Genomic DNA, 18,198 nt, shown 5'->3' with positions numbered 1-18,198 from the left:
CTCCCTAGTAGTGCAGTTCCCATCACTGGAGCAGCAGCTGACAGCGTCACCGTTGGAGAGTAACACAAACCAGAAGGGGTTTATGAATAAAACATCTCTTTCTGGAGCTGAAACGCTCCTTTTTGTAGGAACTTATTCAGGAGAGACGGGCTACTCCTCCTCTAAAAGCAAACACGCTCCTCTCCTCTCCTACCTGGTGCGAGTGGACGCAGCCCTGCTTAGCCATACCAGGGAATTCTTGAAAAGCCTGCGCCGCACTGTCGCCTTTTTTTATAGTGAGCGCGGAGCTCTGTTTGCTCGGGGAGTTCAGGCTATTAGCTACAAGTAATCCCACCTGGTGAGGTTGACAGGCTCGTGTGATTTGTCCAGGGGGTGATTTCATCATGTTTCACTCACAAATCGCAGCTCCGAGTGCAAGAAGCTCCAGGCATCATCGCTCGCTACGCCCTCCCCCAAACGCACACCCGCGCTCTTTTATGTGGTTTCCTCTGGCAGAGCAGGGCTCGCTTGTGCCGCTGCGGCCAAGAGCTGTTCCTGCTCGTTTTATTCTCCTCACAAAAGTAACATGCTTAAAAGAGAAACCAAATGCGGCTCCATCTGGCTCAGAGAAGAAGCAGGGGGAAGCTCGCTGGGGGCTGCCAAATGCAGATCTCCGGCTGCCACCCCCAAAAGTGGCCCGGCCGGTGTCAGGTGTGGCAGCCGGGGTTCGGCCCGGGGCGCGCCCGCAGCCGCTGCCCGCGCACGGCCGGGCGGGTTCGGGGAGCGCCGGCTCCTTCTCCGCGGGTGCTCCCCAAGTTCCTCACTGGCCACCGAGCAGAGGCCTCTGGAAACTGCCGACACCTTCAGAGCGGGGGGCAGGGGGCATTTTTCAACAGTGTTCTCCCGTGCTGCTGTGGCAGGGCAAGGCTCGTATCGATGGAAACACAAGCAGTTTCATCCGAATAGCTGGAAACCCCAGACTTCTAGAAGGGAAGGGAAGTGACACGTTCCCTCTGCCCCACATTTCCCCATTTTCATCAACAGAAAACTTGGCTGTTTGGATAAGCACTTTTATTTACAAAGCAAATGATAATGCTGAACAGAATTACGGTTCAAATCAGTGGCTTAAATATTATTTGCCAAGGCAAATTATTTACCACTGTAGTTTGCCACTTTTTTTTCTCTGATGAAAGCTTCTTTCATGAAAGTGTTTACTAACAATTACATTTAAAGGGACAGAGTCAAGGTTTGTAAGCCCTCGGGTGGACTGAGCTTCCCTTGGGACCTGTCCCATATTCTATACTGGCATTGAAAGACACAGTACAGTTTTCTTTAAAATATTTTGCAGTATTAAACACATACAATTTTGAACTTTGTTTAGAGGTAGCTTTTACCTGCTGAAATAACTCCCCTACCGTGTAGCTTTACAGGAGAATCTAAAAATCCCTTCTCTTTGCCGCCCAAGTGTCAGCCTGCCAGCCTTTGCTGGGACCTGATCCTTTTTTATGCAGTTTCTTAACCGAAAGTGGTTCCATTGTGCAGCTGCAACTTTGCATTGCAAGGCTCAAGGCAATGTAATTAGCTTGAAAATTCCTACACAAGGACATTGTATTCGTTTTCCTTGCACAAACTGAGACTATGTATTCAAGACCCATCTTCTAATGTTCACTTCATCACTAGCTGGGCTGAAAAAAAAATAGGTTGCAATAGGCACTATTTTTCCAGCAAAAAGCTGTGCATAGAGGTCTAAAGAAAAGTAATCATCAAAGGTTTTACTAGCTGTTCCCATAAAAGTCTTCACCCTTAGCCTCTGGTGAATCCTGTGGTTAAACAACTTCATCCCCAAACACTAGTTAAGTACAGCAGTGTATGTCCACAGCAGAAGGGAAACCTAAAGTGTCACAAATAAAATTGCTCAACGGTGTTGCCTATGTATCTTAGCTAATGAAGTTCATGGTTTCAGAGCAAAATATGGGAATCAGCAGCCCCAGACTCTCCTCCAGGCTAGGACCTTCGGATCACAAAGTGACTCAGGCAAAACACAATGGACTATTCAAATCAGGTGGCCAATTTTATGTGCTCAAACCAACATATGAAGTCTCTGAGATGCTCTCAATTTCAGAGCCTTTGCTGTTCCTGTATATCTTCCTAACACACAGGTCCTCAGTTTTTTTGAAAGTTCCTACATATGTTAAAAATGGCCATTCAGAAAAAAACCCTTAACAAAAAAAAAAAAAAAGAAAAAAAATTACAGCATTATGAATTACTTCTACCGATTTAAACATACATACATATTTCATTCTTCCATTCATATAACATCTCTGGAGCTTGCAAACTGCACAATTTTACATAAATAGAAGAGTTTATGTTTCCTAGTCCATGTTACAAGTATATTAAATTAATTAAGCTCCTTTGTAATGTCCTTTAGAACTATAGATGATTACTCTGAAATGGCTAATCTTTTTCATCTGTGTTATGTAAGACATTTTTCTAGTAGCTCTGAAGTGAACGCAGTCAGATGCACAATGTTCTTTTTGTCACAAGGATTGTGCCTGAAGCTATCCCACGGATTCAAAAGGAGCTTATTAGCATAAACAAGGTCTAATGATTTGTTCAGGAAAAAATTCACTGTTTGAATCAGTGGCAACTAGTTTTTCAGCAACGAATTGCTATTTTACTAATCAGAAAAGAAAGGACTAAAGCTGAAATAATGTATTCCTGGCCCACGAATTCAGCAATTTAGTGGAAGTTTTAAGGCTTAAATGAAACACGTTAAAAAGGAATTTTAACAAGATCACCAGGATATGAAATGCCTCTTCCTCAGTTTTTGTGCATAAAAATTGGCCTTTGGCTTTTCAGGCTTGTATGATCACACATTATTTAACGCGGGATGCAAAGCTTACAGCGAGGCACCAGATGGCGCCTCACAGGAGACGCTCGTGCTGTACCATTTCCAGTTACAGACATTCACAGAGTCACAGAATCGTTTAGGTTGGAAAAAAGCATTAAGATCACTGAGTCCAAACCCATGTCCACCACTAAACCACGTCCCTAAGTGCCACACCTAAACGTCTTTTAAATACCTCCAGGGATAGTGACTCCACCAGCTTCCCTGGGCAGTTTGACAACAATTTCTGTGAAGAAGTTTTTCCTAATATCCAGTCTAAACCTCCCTTGCTGCAAGCTGAGGCCATTTTGTCTCATCCTGAGTTACTTGGAAAAATAGAACAAACTCCATGGCTGCAGCCTCCTTTCAGGCAGTTGTAAATAGTGGTAAGGTCTTCCCTGAGCCTCCTTTTCTCCAGGCTAAACACCCCCAGCTCCCTCAGTTTCTCCTCGTCTGTGCTCCAGACCCTCCTCCAGCTCTGTTTCCCTCCTCTGGACATGCTCCAGCTCCTTAATGTCCTTTTTGAAGTGAGGGGCTCAGAAGCGAACTCAGGATTCAAGGTGCAGCCTCCCCAGCAGCAGGTCACTGCCCTGCTGGCCACACTGTTTCTGATTCAGGCCAGGATGCCCTTGGCTGCCTTGGCTACCTGGGCACACAATGGCTCATGTTCAGCCACTGTTGATCAGCTCTCCCGGGTCCTTTTCTGCTGGGCAACAAACTGACTGAGGGTGCCCTCAAACCCCTTGTCCAGGTCATCATTAAAGATATTAAACATGAGTGACCCCAGTACTGAGCCTTGGAGACTGGACACCAACTGGATTTAACTCTCTGGGCCCAGCCATCCAGCCAGTTTTTTAATCCAGTGAAGAGGGTACCCATCAGCTCATGAATAGCCAATTTCTCCAGAAGAATGCTATGGGAAGTGGTATCAAAGGCTATTCCAGAGAGTTAATATAAGCAAGGCAGTCTTACATAAACTCGTTTTTCTTGAGCAGTTTTTCTCATGAGAAAAGGAATGCAGAGAAATCAAGTATACTGGCTGAGTCAGAGGTTGGGGATGGAGTGGACTTCAATAAAATGAGCCTTTTTAGCTACTCCTGTCAACTTTGCACTGGATGCTGGATGCATGGGGTGACTGGGGGACCAGGGTGAAAGCCTCCAGTGGGGTTGACAGCAACATAAAAGACAGAAAGGTGAAGGACTTCTCTCTCTATTGTGCCTCAGAGCTCTCATCCTCCCAAACACAGCATCCACGTATAGTTGTGGCCAAGAAAAACAGTCAGTTGAGAGCACAAAATAGCAATTTCAAGGAACAAAGCCTTTGGACAAACCATAGAAATTCAAGTTGTATCCACATCAATCATACTCAGGTACAAGCACTGGGAAACCAAATGAATTTCCAACAGCCAGAGTAGACATGGGAAGAGTTGAGTACCTTACTGAAGACACCCTGAGTCTTAACAAAGTCAGAGGCACAACATATCAAGTAAAGCTGATTCCTGTGTATAAAGGACTTCAAACCACATTTTTATTACAGACTCAGAGAATGATTAAAGTTGTAAGGGACTACTGGAGGTCATCTAGTCCAACCTCCGTAATCAAACAGGATTCCCTAGAGCACAATTTCTAAGGATGGTGAATATATCCAGAGAAGGAGACTCCACAGTCTCTCTGGGCAGCTTGTTCCAGCTTGCTCCAGTCACTCTCACAATAAGATCTTCCTCACATTCAGGTGGAACTTCAGAAGGCACAGGACTGACTGCCCAGGAGCTGCACCAGTATGCCCTCGGCTACCCCATGAGCCTGGGGAGACCCACAAACCAGGCTGTGCTCACATGAAAGTACACCCTCCTCACCACAGTTTCTCAAAACACCACCAGTCTTCAATTATCTGTCTGCTCATCACTGCCCCGAAGGGAATGGTATGCAAATGATAGTGCCTGGTGCCCTGGAGGGCTGTGCTGAGGGTGACTTTCTTGGCCAAAAAGGCCCATAAAGCAGTGCCAGACCCTCAGGGACAATCGTGGACAAATTAAAGTCTTCAAAATTGCAGTTTGCTGCAGCCTAGCCCCTGAAGCATGAAGTGTCTGATGAAATGCCCATCAACATTTCTGAGCATCCTATATGAGGCCTGCAGGGTTCACAGGGCTGGGGAGAGAGCACCATAGACAGCCAAAACTCGCTGAGTACCACCAGCACAGCACGTCGACCATCAAAGCATATTGCACCCCTCCTCACCTCACCTCACCCTCATGTACGTGTCCTGCTCAAAACACAGGGACAGTGGGTTCACGCCTGGCTGAAACTGAGTTCTGCCTACCCAGAGACAGAAGAGGAACCCCTGGCCAGGGGAGGACTCGAGTCCCTGTCTCTGCTTTACTTTTGTAAAACATTTGTATACTCACTGGGATAACGGCTGAAACGCTAGTAACCAGCCTGGTGAGAAAAAGGAGGACATAATGCAGTAGAGGAATAAATTTTCTCACACCCCACATCAGATACAACAACTTCAGCTGTTCAGTGAGGACTGTGGATTTGGTGACAGCACTGCAGCTCCAGAAGCTGCCTATGATGCCTGTGGAGGGGTCTTAGCCCAAGTGCACCATCCGCACACAATCACCATTTGTGGTGGCATACAGGCAGAACAAGGTTTACAAGTGAGGTTATGTCTTTTAGCAGGAGAGCTAGGTCAGCTGGAAAGAGGAGAGGAGTTTTCAGTGACCTGGAGAAAGCTTTGGGTGCTTGAATGCTTGTCTTTCTCCCAGCAGTACCACAACTAATCCATCACCAACTCCAAGGCAGGGTATTACACCTCTCACTGCGAGCCATACACCACAGCAGCAGCGTTTACACCAGTCCCATATCTATGCCTTCCTCATCTTCAAAGAAACTAACATATACCCAATTCAGTTTCTGGACAATATCACTGTTGTGAAGGAGCTCAAGCACTTCACTCAAATGCACTGAGAATTGTATTTTTTAAGATAGTCATATATAAAAATTCCAGCAACTGCAGAATAAAAATTGTTCTGTGATGAGACAGGGAGAATATGAAGGAGTGAAACATGGAGCCACAGGGCCCATATGTGTTTTTAGCACAGCCCATAAAAGCTGTGTATTCAAGTCCTCACTCTTGTTTTCCAGTGCTTGGTATGGGTGTCACAGGAACCCATTAACAGCTTTGCCTCGGTCTTTTTCAAAGAGCTGTAGATTTCAGTGGTGTGAAATCCCCCCTGCCTACCCCCCAGACAGCAGTCTGGAGGTTTCAAGGGCCTTGCATGGTACCTTGCATATGCCACACACAATCACTATTAATTTATTTGAATTTTACAAGTGATACAGCCTATTACATCCCACAAAAACCATAGCCCCTTTAAAATAATGAATTGAAGCCAAGTGAGAAAAAAACCCAACCAAAACAAAAATGAGCAAACAGCAGTGAAAAAAGCTAAAAAACCAAAAAACAAACAAAAAACCCCACAAGGATGGGAAAGCCACTTAAAGATGTAAAAAGCAGGTTTTCTAGACTTCAAATAATATTTCCATTTTTTTTTCTAATTTCTATGTACATCCTTTACCATGTTCAAACCTTTCTCAGTAGAATATTAGCTTTGAATCTCCTGGGTATATAAAACTTCTTGTGGGGACTTCTACAATAACCCTGTAACATATCTCTCTGACTTGATTACATTTATCCTCAGCTCAAACTCTATTTTGGCACATTTTCAAGGTCAAGGTTTGGATATGATTAAAAAATTTCCAAGTGCTAGTCTCTCCCCTACAAGTAAAATGTGGATATAATTAATACTGTTTACTTTGTTTTCTTTGCAAACAAGAGTTTCTGTTTGTTTGAAGTATTTTTTTCATGTTTTCAGCACTTGGATCAAAAAAGAAATATTTTAATTAATATCTTTCTCCTAGTTAATCTTAAAAAAAACCCCACTGATATTTTCAAAACAGCAAAATCCTATTTGATTTCAGTTTAAAGAGATATGTCACTAGGAATATTGTTCTCAACTTGCCTGCAGCTGGGGCTTTTTTTGCAGCATCAGTACTTCTGCAGAAAGATCAAAGCGGGGTCAGGCTGGAAACAGAGAATTCCCACACAAGTAGGGACATGCCTTCAGGTGGTCACATTTTCCTCCCGGTCCTACGTATAACAGGCATCTAAGGCTGAAGAATTGGCTGCTGTTATGGTGATGTGTGTTTCCACCTAAAGCTTTTTTTTGGCATGGTAAATAAATGCATGAACATAGAACAGACCGTGGCAGTGTTACAGTTAAGACAATAAAAAAAAAAAAAAAAAAAAAAAAAGCTGAGGGCCTTCTGGGGTTTGAACTTACTTCACATGAGCATGAGCCTGACTCAAGCAGATCTATTTAATTTGCATAAGGACTGCAGGTCTACACCACTAATTCAGTCCAACACAAAGAGAAGGAAATAGTGAAGAAATTAGGACAGCTAATGAAGAAGAGATATCCTCTTAAAGAGAAAAACAACAATTATTAAACACTGCCCAAACTGCCTGATCTGATTCACTGGCCACGTGAACATTTATGTGGCAGAAGATACAACAGGAACTGTCCAGGCTTTTGTTCATAGAAAATTGCATAAAATGGGGACACAGCTAACATGTTAATAAACTTAATCCCATCTGCAGCCCTTTTTTCGATGTACTGATTTATCTCATACTTGAAAGACACATCTTTTAAAGCTATCCCTAGCTGTTGAGAGGGGTGAGATATTTCCACACCTTGGAAATAACTGTCTTTTCTGGCCTTTTCCTTCAGAACAGAAATAAACCCAGCAAATACAATCCAGATACCTAATGTCTAAGACCAGTCCTAGCAGACTGGCAACTCTTCCATCCTCTCACCCCAACTGTCGCTGTAGAGCAGGAGGGGAACGAAAATGACTCCAAATCAAAGGCTAGAGAATGGACTCTTCTTTATTTCAAATGCACCGCTCTATTTATAGAGAACATCGTGCGGACTAATTTCATTGGTCTTAGAGTAAAAACATCTCACACCATTGGTGTGCAGTGAATGACGCCCAGTGGCAGAACATATCTATAAACAATGTGAACAACAAGATAGATTAGAGAATTATTTACATTCTTTCCCAACTGTCTCCCAGGCTCTTGCCTGGTTAGAAAACCGTCTCTTTTTCTCTCTGACTGAACTGAGAATATCCACACCCAACCATTTCTAGAGATACACTGCAAATCAAAACAGGTTAAAAACTTCCCTTCCTTTGCCAGGTTTACAGTTGGATGAGTTTCCTGCCATGGTCTTCAGCCCTGGCAGCAGTGAGACACAGTGAGCTGCAAACTTCTGCTGCTTCTGAGCCCCGAGCTGGGCCCGGTAACTGAGGAGCATTCGTGGGCAGGGGAGCGGGGAGGGGGCAGGGACAAGCTCTGCTGTCCCCCCACTCCCTCTGCTCCCAGGGGAGTGGTGTCACCGCAGCATTCACTAAACACCCTGCATTTCTTAATAGGCATCTGCTGCTTTCTGCTGTAATGGCAAAGCACAAAAGTGTGAAACAATCGCATCTTGCTTTTTGGGTCATTTCGGACAGATGGGCCACTTTCCAAGCATCACAAATTTTCCTAAGTTGAAACATGTCACCACAAGTTCAGTTGAAGGTCACATTTTTTTTCTGATTTCAGCTGAGTGCAAAGATGACAAATGTAAGTACAAAGGGAAAAACATCTTGTTGGAACAGTACTCCCTGTTTTCTGCGGGTGAGAAAAGTATAGGCAACATTTCAACAACTAAACAATGTGATCCATTGCTGAATGATTGTTTTTAAAACCCATATCATAATGTGCAACTGAATAAATTTCAAAGAAGCCTGCAGGAATGCAATATAAAAATAATGAAGAAAAATGCGAGTAATCAAAACTATGCAACTCTGCATTGGTTTGCATAAGGATTATCAGGGGGTTTTCGGCAAATACTTTTTGCACTTTCTCAGCATAAAACTTTGGAAATGAATAAAGTATTTTTTCTAATGCATTAAACAAGTAAACTGCAGGGAAATGCAGGTCACTTAAATATTAATAGATTTCTTCATTATTTTAAAGCAAATAATATTACTGAGTTAAGCTTTGTTTAACTCATATTTTTTCTTTTTATTTAGCAAAACAAGACTTTCAGAAAGAAACAATTAATTGGTTTAGTGATTGCTGACTGCTGTAGTCCAACAGCAGCTCTGCTCTGCTCTGCTCAGCCTTCAGAGAAGGCTCCCCGCCCTGGTAAATGTCCTTTTCACAGCAGACAAGATTGAAACCAGCTTAAAATTATACTTGTTGAAGATTTCCATGGCAGAGACAGATGTTCCTGGGCATCCACAGAGAGCCTGCAAAACAATTTAATTTATTATCTTTTTACTGTCCATGGCTAACCCTTCTCCAAGACACTGAAACCAAACAACTTTGATGGCAACATGTGATCCAGCCCATGTAAAAAAGACTTGAGTAAACTACTGCTGTGGTGAAGAGAGCAGGGACATCTCCTTCACCAGCTGCAGGGAGGGCCTCCAGTGCCTGCTGTCCATGCTCAGATGTGGAAGCCATTGTATAAGGGCAGGTGGAAGTACAGTCAGACTGCAGGACAGAAGGCACAGGGCAGAGGCATGGGAAACTTTCTTAGAAGTGGCAGATTCAACACACAAGCCAGACTCAATGCTGCCAACAGCAACTGCCAGGACAGCACAGTAGATGAAGGGGACCCAATATCCAGTGCTGTCACAGCTGTCTCCTGCCATCTGTGGGGAACGCTGGGCTGGCTTGGCAGAGCAATGGGAGGGCAGAAAAAGACATCTTAGTGTTGAGGGTGAAAAGAGACAAAATATATTAGGAGAACAGAGCTTTGGAGACTCCAAAAGGGAATCTCCTTCTTGTTCCTGCTGTTGTGGGGATTGGAAGGAGAAAAACATCCTTGTGATCTCTGCCCTATTGCTAATGCTCTTTCAGTTGTACTTTACTGCACAAGTCCAGTTATATGTTAGAGAATGTCAAAACAGTAGAGCATCTTTAGGTGCACTGAATTTATGTAGTCAAGCAGAAATGTCCTGGGCCAGTGCTTTTGGATTTGGCAGCCAGCTGAGACTGGGACCCTTCAGGTTGTTTCCTGTAAGTGAGGACTTAAGATTCTCTGGTACAATCCTGTCATTTACAAGGAATATGCAAAGAAATGCTGTTCCCCTGAGCAGAGAAAGGAATCCTATTATTCTGGATATCCCAAAGGCACTTAAGGGCTTCTTACATTTCTCCTAGATGAAGGGTCATCAGTGCCAAGGGAATTTCACTTCATCTTACAGCATTCCCTCTGTCCAAGCAGGAGGGGGGTCCTTTTCTGGGATTTGCCTGTTGTCTTCACTGCCACTTTAGCTGCTCAGCCTCAGCATGGAAAGAAATGAAAACAGGCATTTATGGGTGATGGCAACTTAATTATTTACAAAATATTGTTTCATCAGTACATTTTCTCTTACCCTCATAATGACCACATTTTCATCCACTGGATGCCCAGTTTACAGACATGTTTATGTTCATGTTCATGTTTATGGGTGTTTATGATTGTCCCAGCCTAAATTCATTGTGGGTGTGCAAAGAGCTTTTGAGGAATGCCTGAAATGATTGAGGAAGCCATTCCTCTCTTCTAGTGTCACCTGGTGCAAGTACCAGATTGCAGCCACAAACTCATACTCTTCTTTCTCCAAAGATGGCTGAACCAAGCCATATTTTCTCTTTATACAGCCTGTGAACTCTCTAAGTATTTCAGTGACCATCCTTCACTGGTCCTGATACAAATGAGTGCCAGTTCCCACCATGCCACTCACATCTGAGGCCAATGCTGACACACCAAACCATGGGCTGGTGCAGCTGGAGGGGCACTGACTTGTTACAGTCCTTGCAGTTGCAATCACGGTTTCCCTCCAACATTAGCTCCAACATTAAATTTGGTGCAGGGCTGGTCCCCCTTTGCTGCTGCCACAACACAGGTTCCTCACCACCATCCTGTCACAGCTCCAAAAACCCTTGTCCCATTCCCCCTTTCTCCTGTCACTGGCCAGAAAAGGTTTTCAAGCTGTCACATTCATCAACAGCACCAGGGACATACAGCTAATGCTACTTAAAATATTTTTCAGCAGGGTGAAATACACAGCAATAGGTTCAAATCCACAAATGTCCTGTGGGTAGTGACTCCTACCTTGGAATTCACTTCAGCATCTTTGTCCTTTTTTCTTGCTATTTGTCATGAATGCTAGTGCATCCTGCTGCACCAAAATCTCCTGCCTCAAGGACTAAATTAGGCAGTCTGGGGCAATTCTGCAGAGCCCAGTTGCTGTAGTCAACTAATTGAAAATTCAGGGTTTGGGATGAGGTGTCCCTGGGCTGTATTCCTCCCCTCTACTTTGTCAAGCTCTTTGCAAAACAGCTGAGGGAAGTGTTCCAATCCTGTCCCAGGTTTGCACAGGGCTCTCTGTAAAACCTGGAGTGATTCCCTGGATGGATGTGTCTGGGAACTAGTGGGCTAGTGCTGGCTAGTACATGTGTAGCCTGGCAGCCTCAGCAGCTCATCCTGCCATGTCCCAGCAGCCACCTCCACTGCCACATGTGCCAATGTAGAGCCAGAAGCTTGAAATTTGGCATAGATCAAGAAGCCTGCATGAACAAAGCATTATTACCCAGGAGAATCCATATTTCCCAAGTTCTTTGAGCACCACAGGTATGAGAGGCAGGACCTCAGCTGAACATGCCATTAATGACAAGCAGCAGGGAACAGAAATCTGTGAAGGGAATAAAACGTGACATTTCAGTGAGGGGGATGGGAGGTGGGTGCTGCAGGAGGGAGAACTTCAGGAGAAGAATGGCAGGAACAACCCTGGCCGTGTCCCACCAGTGGTGTTTCTGCAGATTTCTACATCAGATGACATGGAAAGAAAAAATTAGGTTATGGACAAGGATAGGTTTCCAAGAACTCTTCAAAATTATAAAAGGAAGATAAAACTGGTGAAGAGCTAAGTGACAGCAAAGCCAGAGAAGTCTTCAAAACTAGAAGGCTTTCAGGTTAAAATCTTTGACCAAAAAAATACATGGAAGCAGAAGAACAGAGGGTGAGCATCCAGAAACATGTGCAGTAGTGCATTATGTGGGGAGGCCGGGGCGGCCATGGACCTGTCCCACCACAGGACAGGCTGAGGCCCTCACGAGCCCCTCGTGAGGCCGAGATGGCGGCGCCCCGGGCAGAACAAAGCAGAAGAGGGTAAAAAGCGCTGTGCAGGTAGTGGTGAGTGAGGGGGAAAGTAAGAGAAACAGCTCTGCAGGCACCAAGGTCACCAGAGAAGGAGGGGAGGAGGTGTTCCAGGCACCAGAGCAGGGATTCCCCTGCAGCCACCAGAAAATACCTTGGAGAAGCAGGTTTGTCCTGAATGACCCTGGCCCATGGAAAGGCCCCACAGCAGGGCAGGGAGATGTGCGAGCAGGAGGGAGCAGCAGAGAGGGACTCTTATGGACTGGTCATCCCCCCAGTGCTGTCTGGGATGGTGGGGAGAGGTGGAGGAACAAGGAATGAAGAATTGGGAAAAGGGGAAAGAAAGGTGCTCTTTCAGTTTTTTTTATTTGCTTCCTACTACCTAAATCTATTTTAGATGGCAACAAATTGAATTAATTTTTACCAACTTGAGTCTGTTTTGCCCATGACACTAATTGGGTAAGTTATCTCCCTGTCTTTATAGCAATCCATGAGCTTTTCCATCTTATTTTCTCCCCCTGTCCTGTTGAGGAGGGAGAATGAGAGAGGGCATCTGGCAGCCAGACAAGGCCAACCCAACACAGCTTCCTAGTAAAAATCTCTACAAGAAACAATGAAGTTAGATAAACAAAGGAGAAAGCTTTTGGACAAGACTTCTGAGTTACTTCACAAGAAAAACAGTATGGAAGGAGGACATGAAGCCCCACAAAGAAATGAAAAGAAAATGGCTGGCTAGGAACTGCAATAGAGGAGCAGGTATCTGAGGACACAATCTCTCAGCCATGGATGTAATCCAGCTGCAGTAGGAGAAAAGTTCCATCTGACTTAGGGCAAGAGGACAGGAGCTGAGCATACCTATTATTACCTGGTATTTGTAATCTCTTTTCATCCAATTTTTCACATACAGCACTATCAACTAGAACTTCTATGCAATTCATCACTTCAGTGTTTTGAAACATGAAGCCTTCTAGGACAAAGGACCATTTACCATGCATCTTTCTCATGGAATTTAAACAACTGTACACAATAGGAAAATAGTTCCCCAAAAGCAATAGAGCCAATATGCTTTTATTTCTATATTTATGGGGTTTTTTTGTGTACCAAAGCAACAGTGACCCTGCTCTGTTTTATTCTAACTGAGTGGAGCACACAGAGTTTCCTGGGTTTTGAGACAAAGAAAGTCTGTGAGATCATTTGGTCTGGCTCCCTACAAACACAGTTGTCATCTCACCCAGCGATGAGCACAGGGGAGGGTGCATCCCAGCTGGGCTGGTGTGGGTGACATGGGGAGACCTGTGCTGGGAGACTCAAAACCCCTCATCCAGCAAGGTGTGGCATAGGTGAAGGATGCTGTCAGATTTGTGAGCACCTGAAAAACAGTTTGTGTTACTGGTGTGTCAGCAATATCAGGTTTTGATGTGTTTCCATAAATGATCCATTAATCTGGGGAAGTGCCATAAATGAGCATTTCCGATGGCCCATGGGAATTTGGACAAGCCTGTGCTAGCTTTAGCACTGCCAGGAGCAGTCTCATGCACCACTTCATTAATCTCTCACAAATATTCATTACCTCCACTTCCAGTCCAGCTAATGTCAAAGGATTCATTTGGCATCCTTTGGTAAAGGCTGCAGTGCAGGCACTGCTATGAAACGCTCCAGTTTCAAGAATGATGCTAACATACCTTTAGCTGCCTGGCATTCAAACTCAGCTGGCATCTTTGATGAATAATTGGAAACCTCCTTGCTGCAGTGACATTAAACTTATAGTTTAACCTTCATATTATAACCTCTGAAATAAGCTAAGATTTTGTAGAATAAATATTACTACACAAATGGAGCACTATTCTGTTTTCTTAACATCTTATACAGGCCAGCCTCCTAGGAGGAAACATTTCTCCAGTCTTGCACTTCATGAGAAGATCTTAATCTAAAAATGTCTCTATCTGTCCCTGAGCAGGTACAGCAGGTCCTCTGTGGGCAACCAATCTTAGAGGCACAGTCACCTTTGCTTTCTTTTAGGTACAGGCAACCCCCCAGTATCTCTCCCTATCCACCAGGCACAGCCACTGCTCTCTGCCAGCCCCCACCCACCTCCCCACAGGTCCAGTGGGGAGAGCTGGAGCACTCATGTGAACTTCAGGCAGAACTGACACCCTTGAAATGCTCTATTTCCCTGTTTCATTTCTCATGGACAATTCAGTGTCCCAATTCCACTTGCAGAGCTCAGTTTCCATCACAGATGTGATGGCAATAAGGAACAGTGTATACAGCACTGACACATGCTGACAGGAAGCTTGCATAGATCAACAGAAATTAGAGACAATCAAAATCTAAGCAAATCAGAAGCAAAAGAAACTTGAAAGAAGGATCCAAGACTAATACTTCAAAATCAGAATAATCAAAATCATCGTGAGTCCATTATGAGTAGAGGAACTGTGAGGCATGCCGTGTTTCATTGCTCCTTATCCAACTTGTCTCTTTAATCAGCATTTTACAGTTATGTAGGGAGTTATAGGAAAAAAATACAGATACTTGAAGTGTTACTACCCTGATTAAAGAAATCCATATAGCTCCCCTGGAGAAAAAGGCTTAGGGAGAGGTACCTGTAACAGGAACTTTATTGAGACAGATTGCCTTCAAGCCCAGAACTTTTCCAGTGAAGCTCCAGACACTGGAAATTTTAATATAAATCAAAAGCCAAGTGATGTAGGAGTTCTAAACTCATATTTATGTACTTGCATAATATTAATACTGTAGGAGGTAAATGTAAACAAAACACAAGTTATTTTGCTCATGCCTGTGCTGGATGCCAATTTTGATATTGCTATAAGGTAAGAATATATATGAAAAGCAGTTTATATTAAATAGGTTAAGAGAGGAAATATCTTCAGGAGGCAAAACAAGCTATACAAGAGCTACTATGGTTTCTAAAATACATTTTCTTCTCTGTGCATTAAATAATATTTTCTCTTTTATTATGAATCAGGGGACTTTCAACATCATCCCTGAATGCATTTTGGAAGGACTTCCTACTTGCCAAATCCCAATCCAAACTGCATTCTGCAAAACCACATTCATGCTACTTCATTAGCTGACTTTGCTTGCAATGATATTTATTTAAGGCTACTTTGGCAAGCCAGGGAAACACGCAGGGCAGAAGGGGAGTGCAGATGCTCATACCGTACCAGCGGGTCTTTTTTCTCCATGTCTGAAGCTCGGCTGGAACCCGCTTGGCTCTGGCGCTGGAGCGGCTCGGGCAGATGCGCTGGGCAGGGAACGTCCCGGGGAGGTCGCGGGCGGCCCCGGCCCCGGGCCGGCTCCGCGGCTGCCCCGGCCCCGGCCCCGGCCCCGGCCCCGGCGCGGCGTGGCTGAAGTCAGGGTGCCAGCTGCCCCGGCAGGACAATGGCTCCATTGGGAGATAGCTGGGGGACAAAGGCGCTGCTTGCAGGAATGATTTTATATGCGTACATGTGACCTTTGCCTGAAATGGCTCTTTGGAAAGTGTCCCTGTCCTGAAGCTCTGCTTTCAAATGCAGAATTCTCCGGCGCTTGCTTAATCTGTCCTTTTTATTTCCTATTTTATTTTGTGTCACAGATGCCTCAGGAGAGGTCATGTGCAGATAACAAGGCGGTGCTGAGCTTTTTCTCATCATTTAATAGAGCTATTCAGTAATGGGTAAGATTACTTTCTTCGCTTTGCAAAGTCCTTCACCAAGATCTGCTATCGGGAGTGCTTTTTCTGCTTTTAGGAATTTAATTACAGAGTACTCCAAAAGCAGAGTAACCCAATTTCCAATCCCATTCCTTGAGCCAGCCTCCACTGGCTAGCACTTCCAGACACATCCAAGCTCAGGCCACCTTTGCTAGAGTGCATATAATTTTACATCTGTGCATTCAGACAACAACAACAGAGCCTTTGGGGTTTTGATGTATTGGAGTGGCTTTTATTAAATTAAATTTATTAAACTTTATTAAATAAATTTATTGTAAATAAATTTATTAAAATTTTGTTTATTTTAACTGTGATTTTTAAGTATTTTGAAAGCTTCTTACTTGAATGGGTATAAAATAGTGGCTGTCAATACACAGCATGCATGAAGTCCAAATATTGTGCTAGCTGGGCTGGAGGTGGAGGGGTGAAGACAGAATTTATCACCTTTGCCTTGGGATATGGCAGTGAATGCTGCAGGTGAAGTGATGGGCCCTCAGAGTGATTATTTATTAGGTTACGGGGAAAGTTAATAGCAGTGTGGCTCTCAGGTTAGCCATATTTTCCTTTATAAGACCTTGATTTTTCCTGTTTATTGCTCTGACAAACTTATATTTGCACTGACATTTTTGTGCTGAAAAGAGTTGGGAGTTTTTGATCTATTTTTAGTTTGCAGCAAAATACACTGAACATTTCTGAGATTAAAACAAAGAATGTGTTCTTTTCTATACAAATGTTAACCAAAATTATCTGTCCTTTCCATAAACAGATCTCAGGCTTACATACCCTGGAGCAACAGACCAGATCTTGGGGACCAGGGAAAAATGGCCTTTGTCAAATGAAAACATTCATTCATTGCTACCAAATTCCATACAAATTTTGCCAAGATATAAATCTTTAAGAGATCTATATGTATGCTGAGCACTGTGTGCAACTTGCTCACACTTAATGGCTGAGCTCTCTGGAGATCATCTTGTCTGGATGTCTTTGAGGCCCTCTGTCCATGGGTCACACTGCAGGTTTATTTCAAAAGAAAGGAATTTTAAAAGGTGCTCACAGTCCCAGCCAGGCCCAGGAGTGCTGTCATGGCTCTCTGTCATACACCACTCCCCCAGCACAGTTGCACACACAGCCTGCATCTCTCCCATAAAAAGTGTGGTGTTGAGCGTGCTGGGAGAGCAAATTTCTTGTGCTGAAATAAATCTCAGCCCAACCCCCCAAAAACCCCAAACCCCACTGTGAAATCTCCCCAACCATCCTCCCTGCTCCCTACAGCCCCTTCCTTCAACATCAGTCTTTCAAGAGAGGGAACATTGAAAAGGAGGATAAAATCAAAGCTTTGAGGAACTATTGCATAGATCCTGTCATAAATGAAACAGGGCTTCTGTTGGAAAGACAGCACAGAGCACCTGATAATGCACAGAGAACAAAGAAGCAGACAGATTTCAAGTGTTTCAGGAATATTAAAATTTCAAGAATTTTAGATACAAATCCAGTTAGAGTACTACAAGTAACAAATGCAAGCAAATTAAAATACACATGTATTCTGCAATGTCTAAACACAAAAGATCTGAGCAAAGGGAGCAAAAAAGTACCAGAGAAGAAAAAACAAACTAGCAAACACACAGATCTCCACCTCATAGCAGGCTGTTCCCAATACTCTGCTTCCTAATACTCGCTTGAATCCCATGGTGAAAAAAGATGCATCTCACTTGCCTTAGAAGCTAATGTGCAACCTGCCATGCCACTGACAACCTTTTAGCCCCATCTCACTTAATTTCCCTTTCTTTTTCATTGATTTTAGCTTGTCACTTTTAATTATTTGTTACACCACGAAAAAGAATCTATTCTACAGCAGAGGGGCTTAAAGTTATTGTTACAAGTGCTCTGCTGAATAAAGACATGTCTACATTATAAATTAAATGATTTCTCCACATTTACAGAGTTAATATATACTTGTATTTGGAGACAAACACAAGCTTCCCTACTTAGTCTCACTTCAGTGTGGTTTGCAGGAACTGGCAAGATTTAGCATTTCCCAATATATTCATTGCACTCTTAAAATATTTTGGCCAATCTTTACATCAGTTTAACCCCACAATATTCTTGGTCATAAAGCTACTCACTTTTGAGTCATACTCAATTAAAATAAATCTTAGGCAACTCTCACTCTGTATAAACACATGCAGGCTATTTAGCAAAACAGGCTATTTAGCAGCTGTCCCTAGGTGTCATGGGGAGCAGTGGGTATTGCTTTAGGTAATGCTTCCTCAGAATTGGCTACCTCAGTTCAAGCAGGAGCAGTGACCTGGGGCAGAGGGACACACAGTGATGGAAGTGGAAGCCAGTGCCTGTTCTGAAGGGCT

General features: G+C 43.8%; 1 protein-coding gene and 1 long non-coding RNA gene across 2 annotated transcripts in view; both read right to left on the bottom strand.

Annotated features, from left to right (window-relative positions):
- Window positions 1–15,550, bottom strand: part of ENPP2 (ectonucleotide pyrophosphatase/phosphodiesterase 2) — a 69,974-nt gene extending 54,424 nt beyond the window's left edge. Inside the window, 2 exon segments of the mRNA XM_068182289.1 lie at window positions 15,309–15,484; window positions 15,487–15,550. Of these exon segments, the coding sequence (XP_068038390.1) occupies window positions 15,309–15,484; window positions 15,487–15,535 (225 nt within the window). The 5' untranslated portion in view covers window positions 15,536–15,550.
- On the bottom strand, window positions 1,034–11,999 carry LOC137469487 (uncharacterized). The gene is made up of 3 exons (XR_010996558.1): window positions 11,558–11,999; window positions 10,135–10,268; window positions 1,034–1,664 (listed from the first exon to the last, which is right to left on the bottom strand). It is a non-coding gene; the product is annotated as an uncharacterized lncRNA (long non-coding RNA).
- Window positions 15,551–18,198: the final 2,648 nt, after the last annotated feature.

Source organism: Anomalospiza imberbis, chromosome 1, assembly GCF_031753505.1.
Source record: "Anomalospiza imberbis isolate Cuckoo-Finch-1a 21T00152 chromosome 1, ASM3175350v1, whole genome shotgun sequence".
Taxonomy (NCBI): domain Eukaryota; kingdom Metazoa; phylum Chordata; class Aves; order Passeriformes; family Viduidae; genus Anomalospiza; species Anomalospiza imberbis.
The sequence above is the reverse complement of the archived record's forward strand: the minus strand, read 5'-3'. Positions and strand labels throughout refer to the sequence as shown.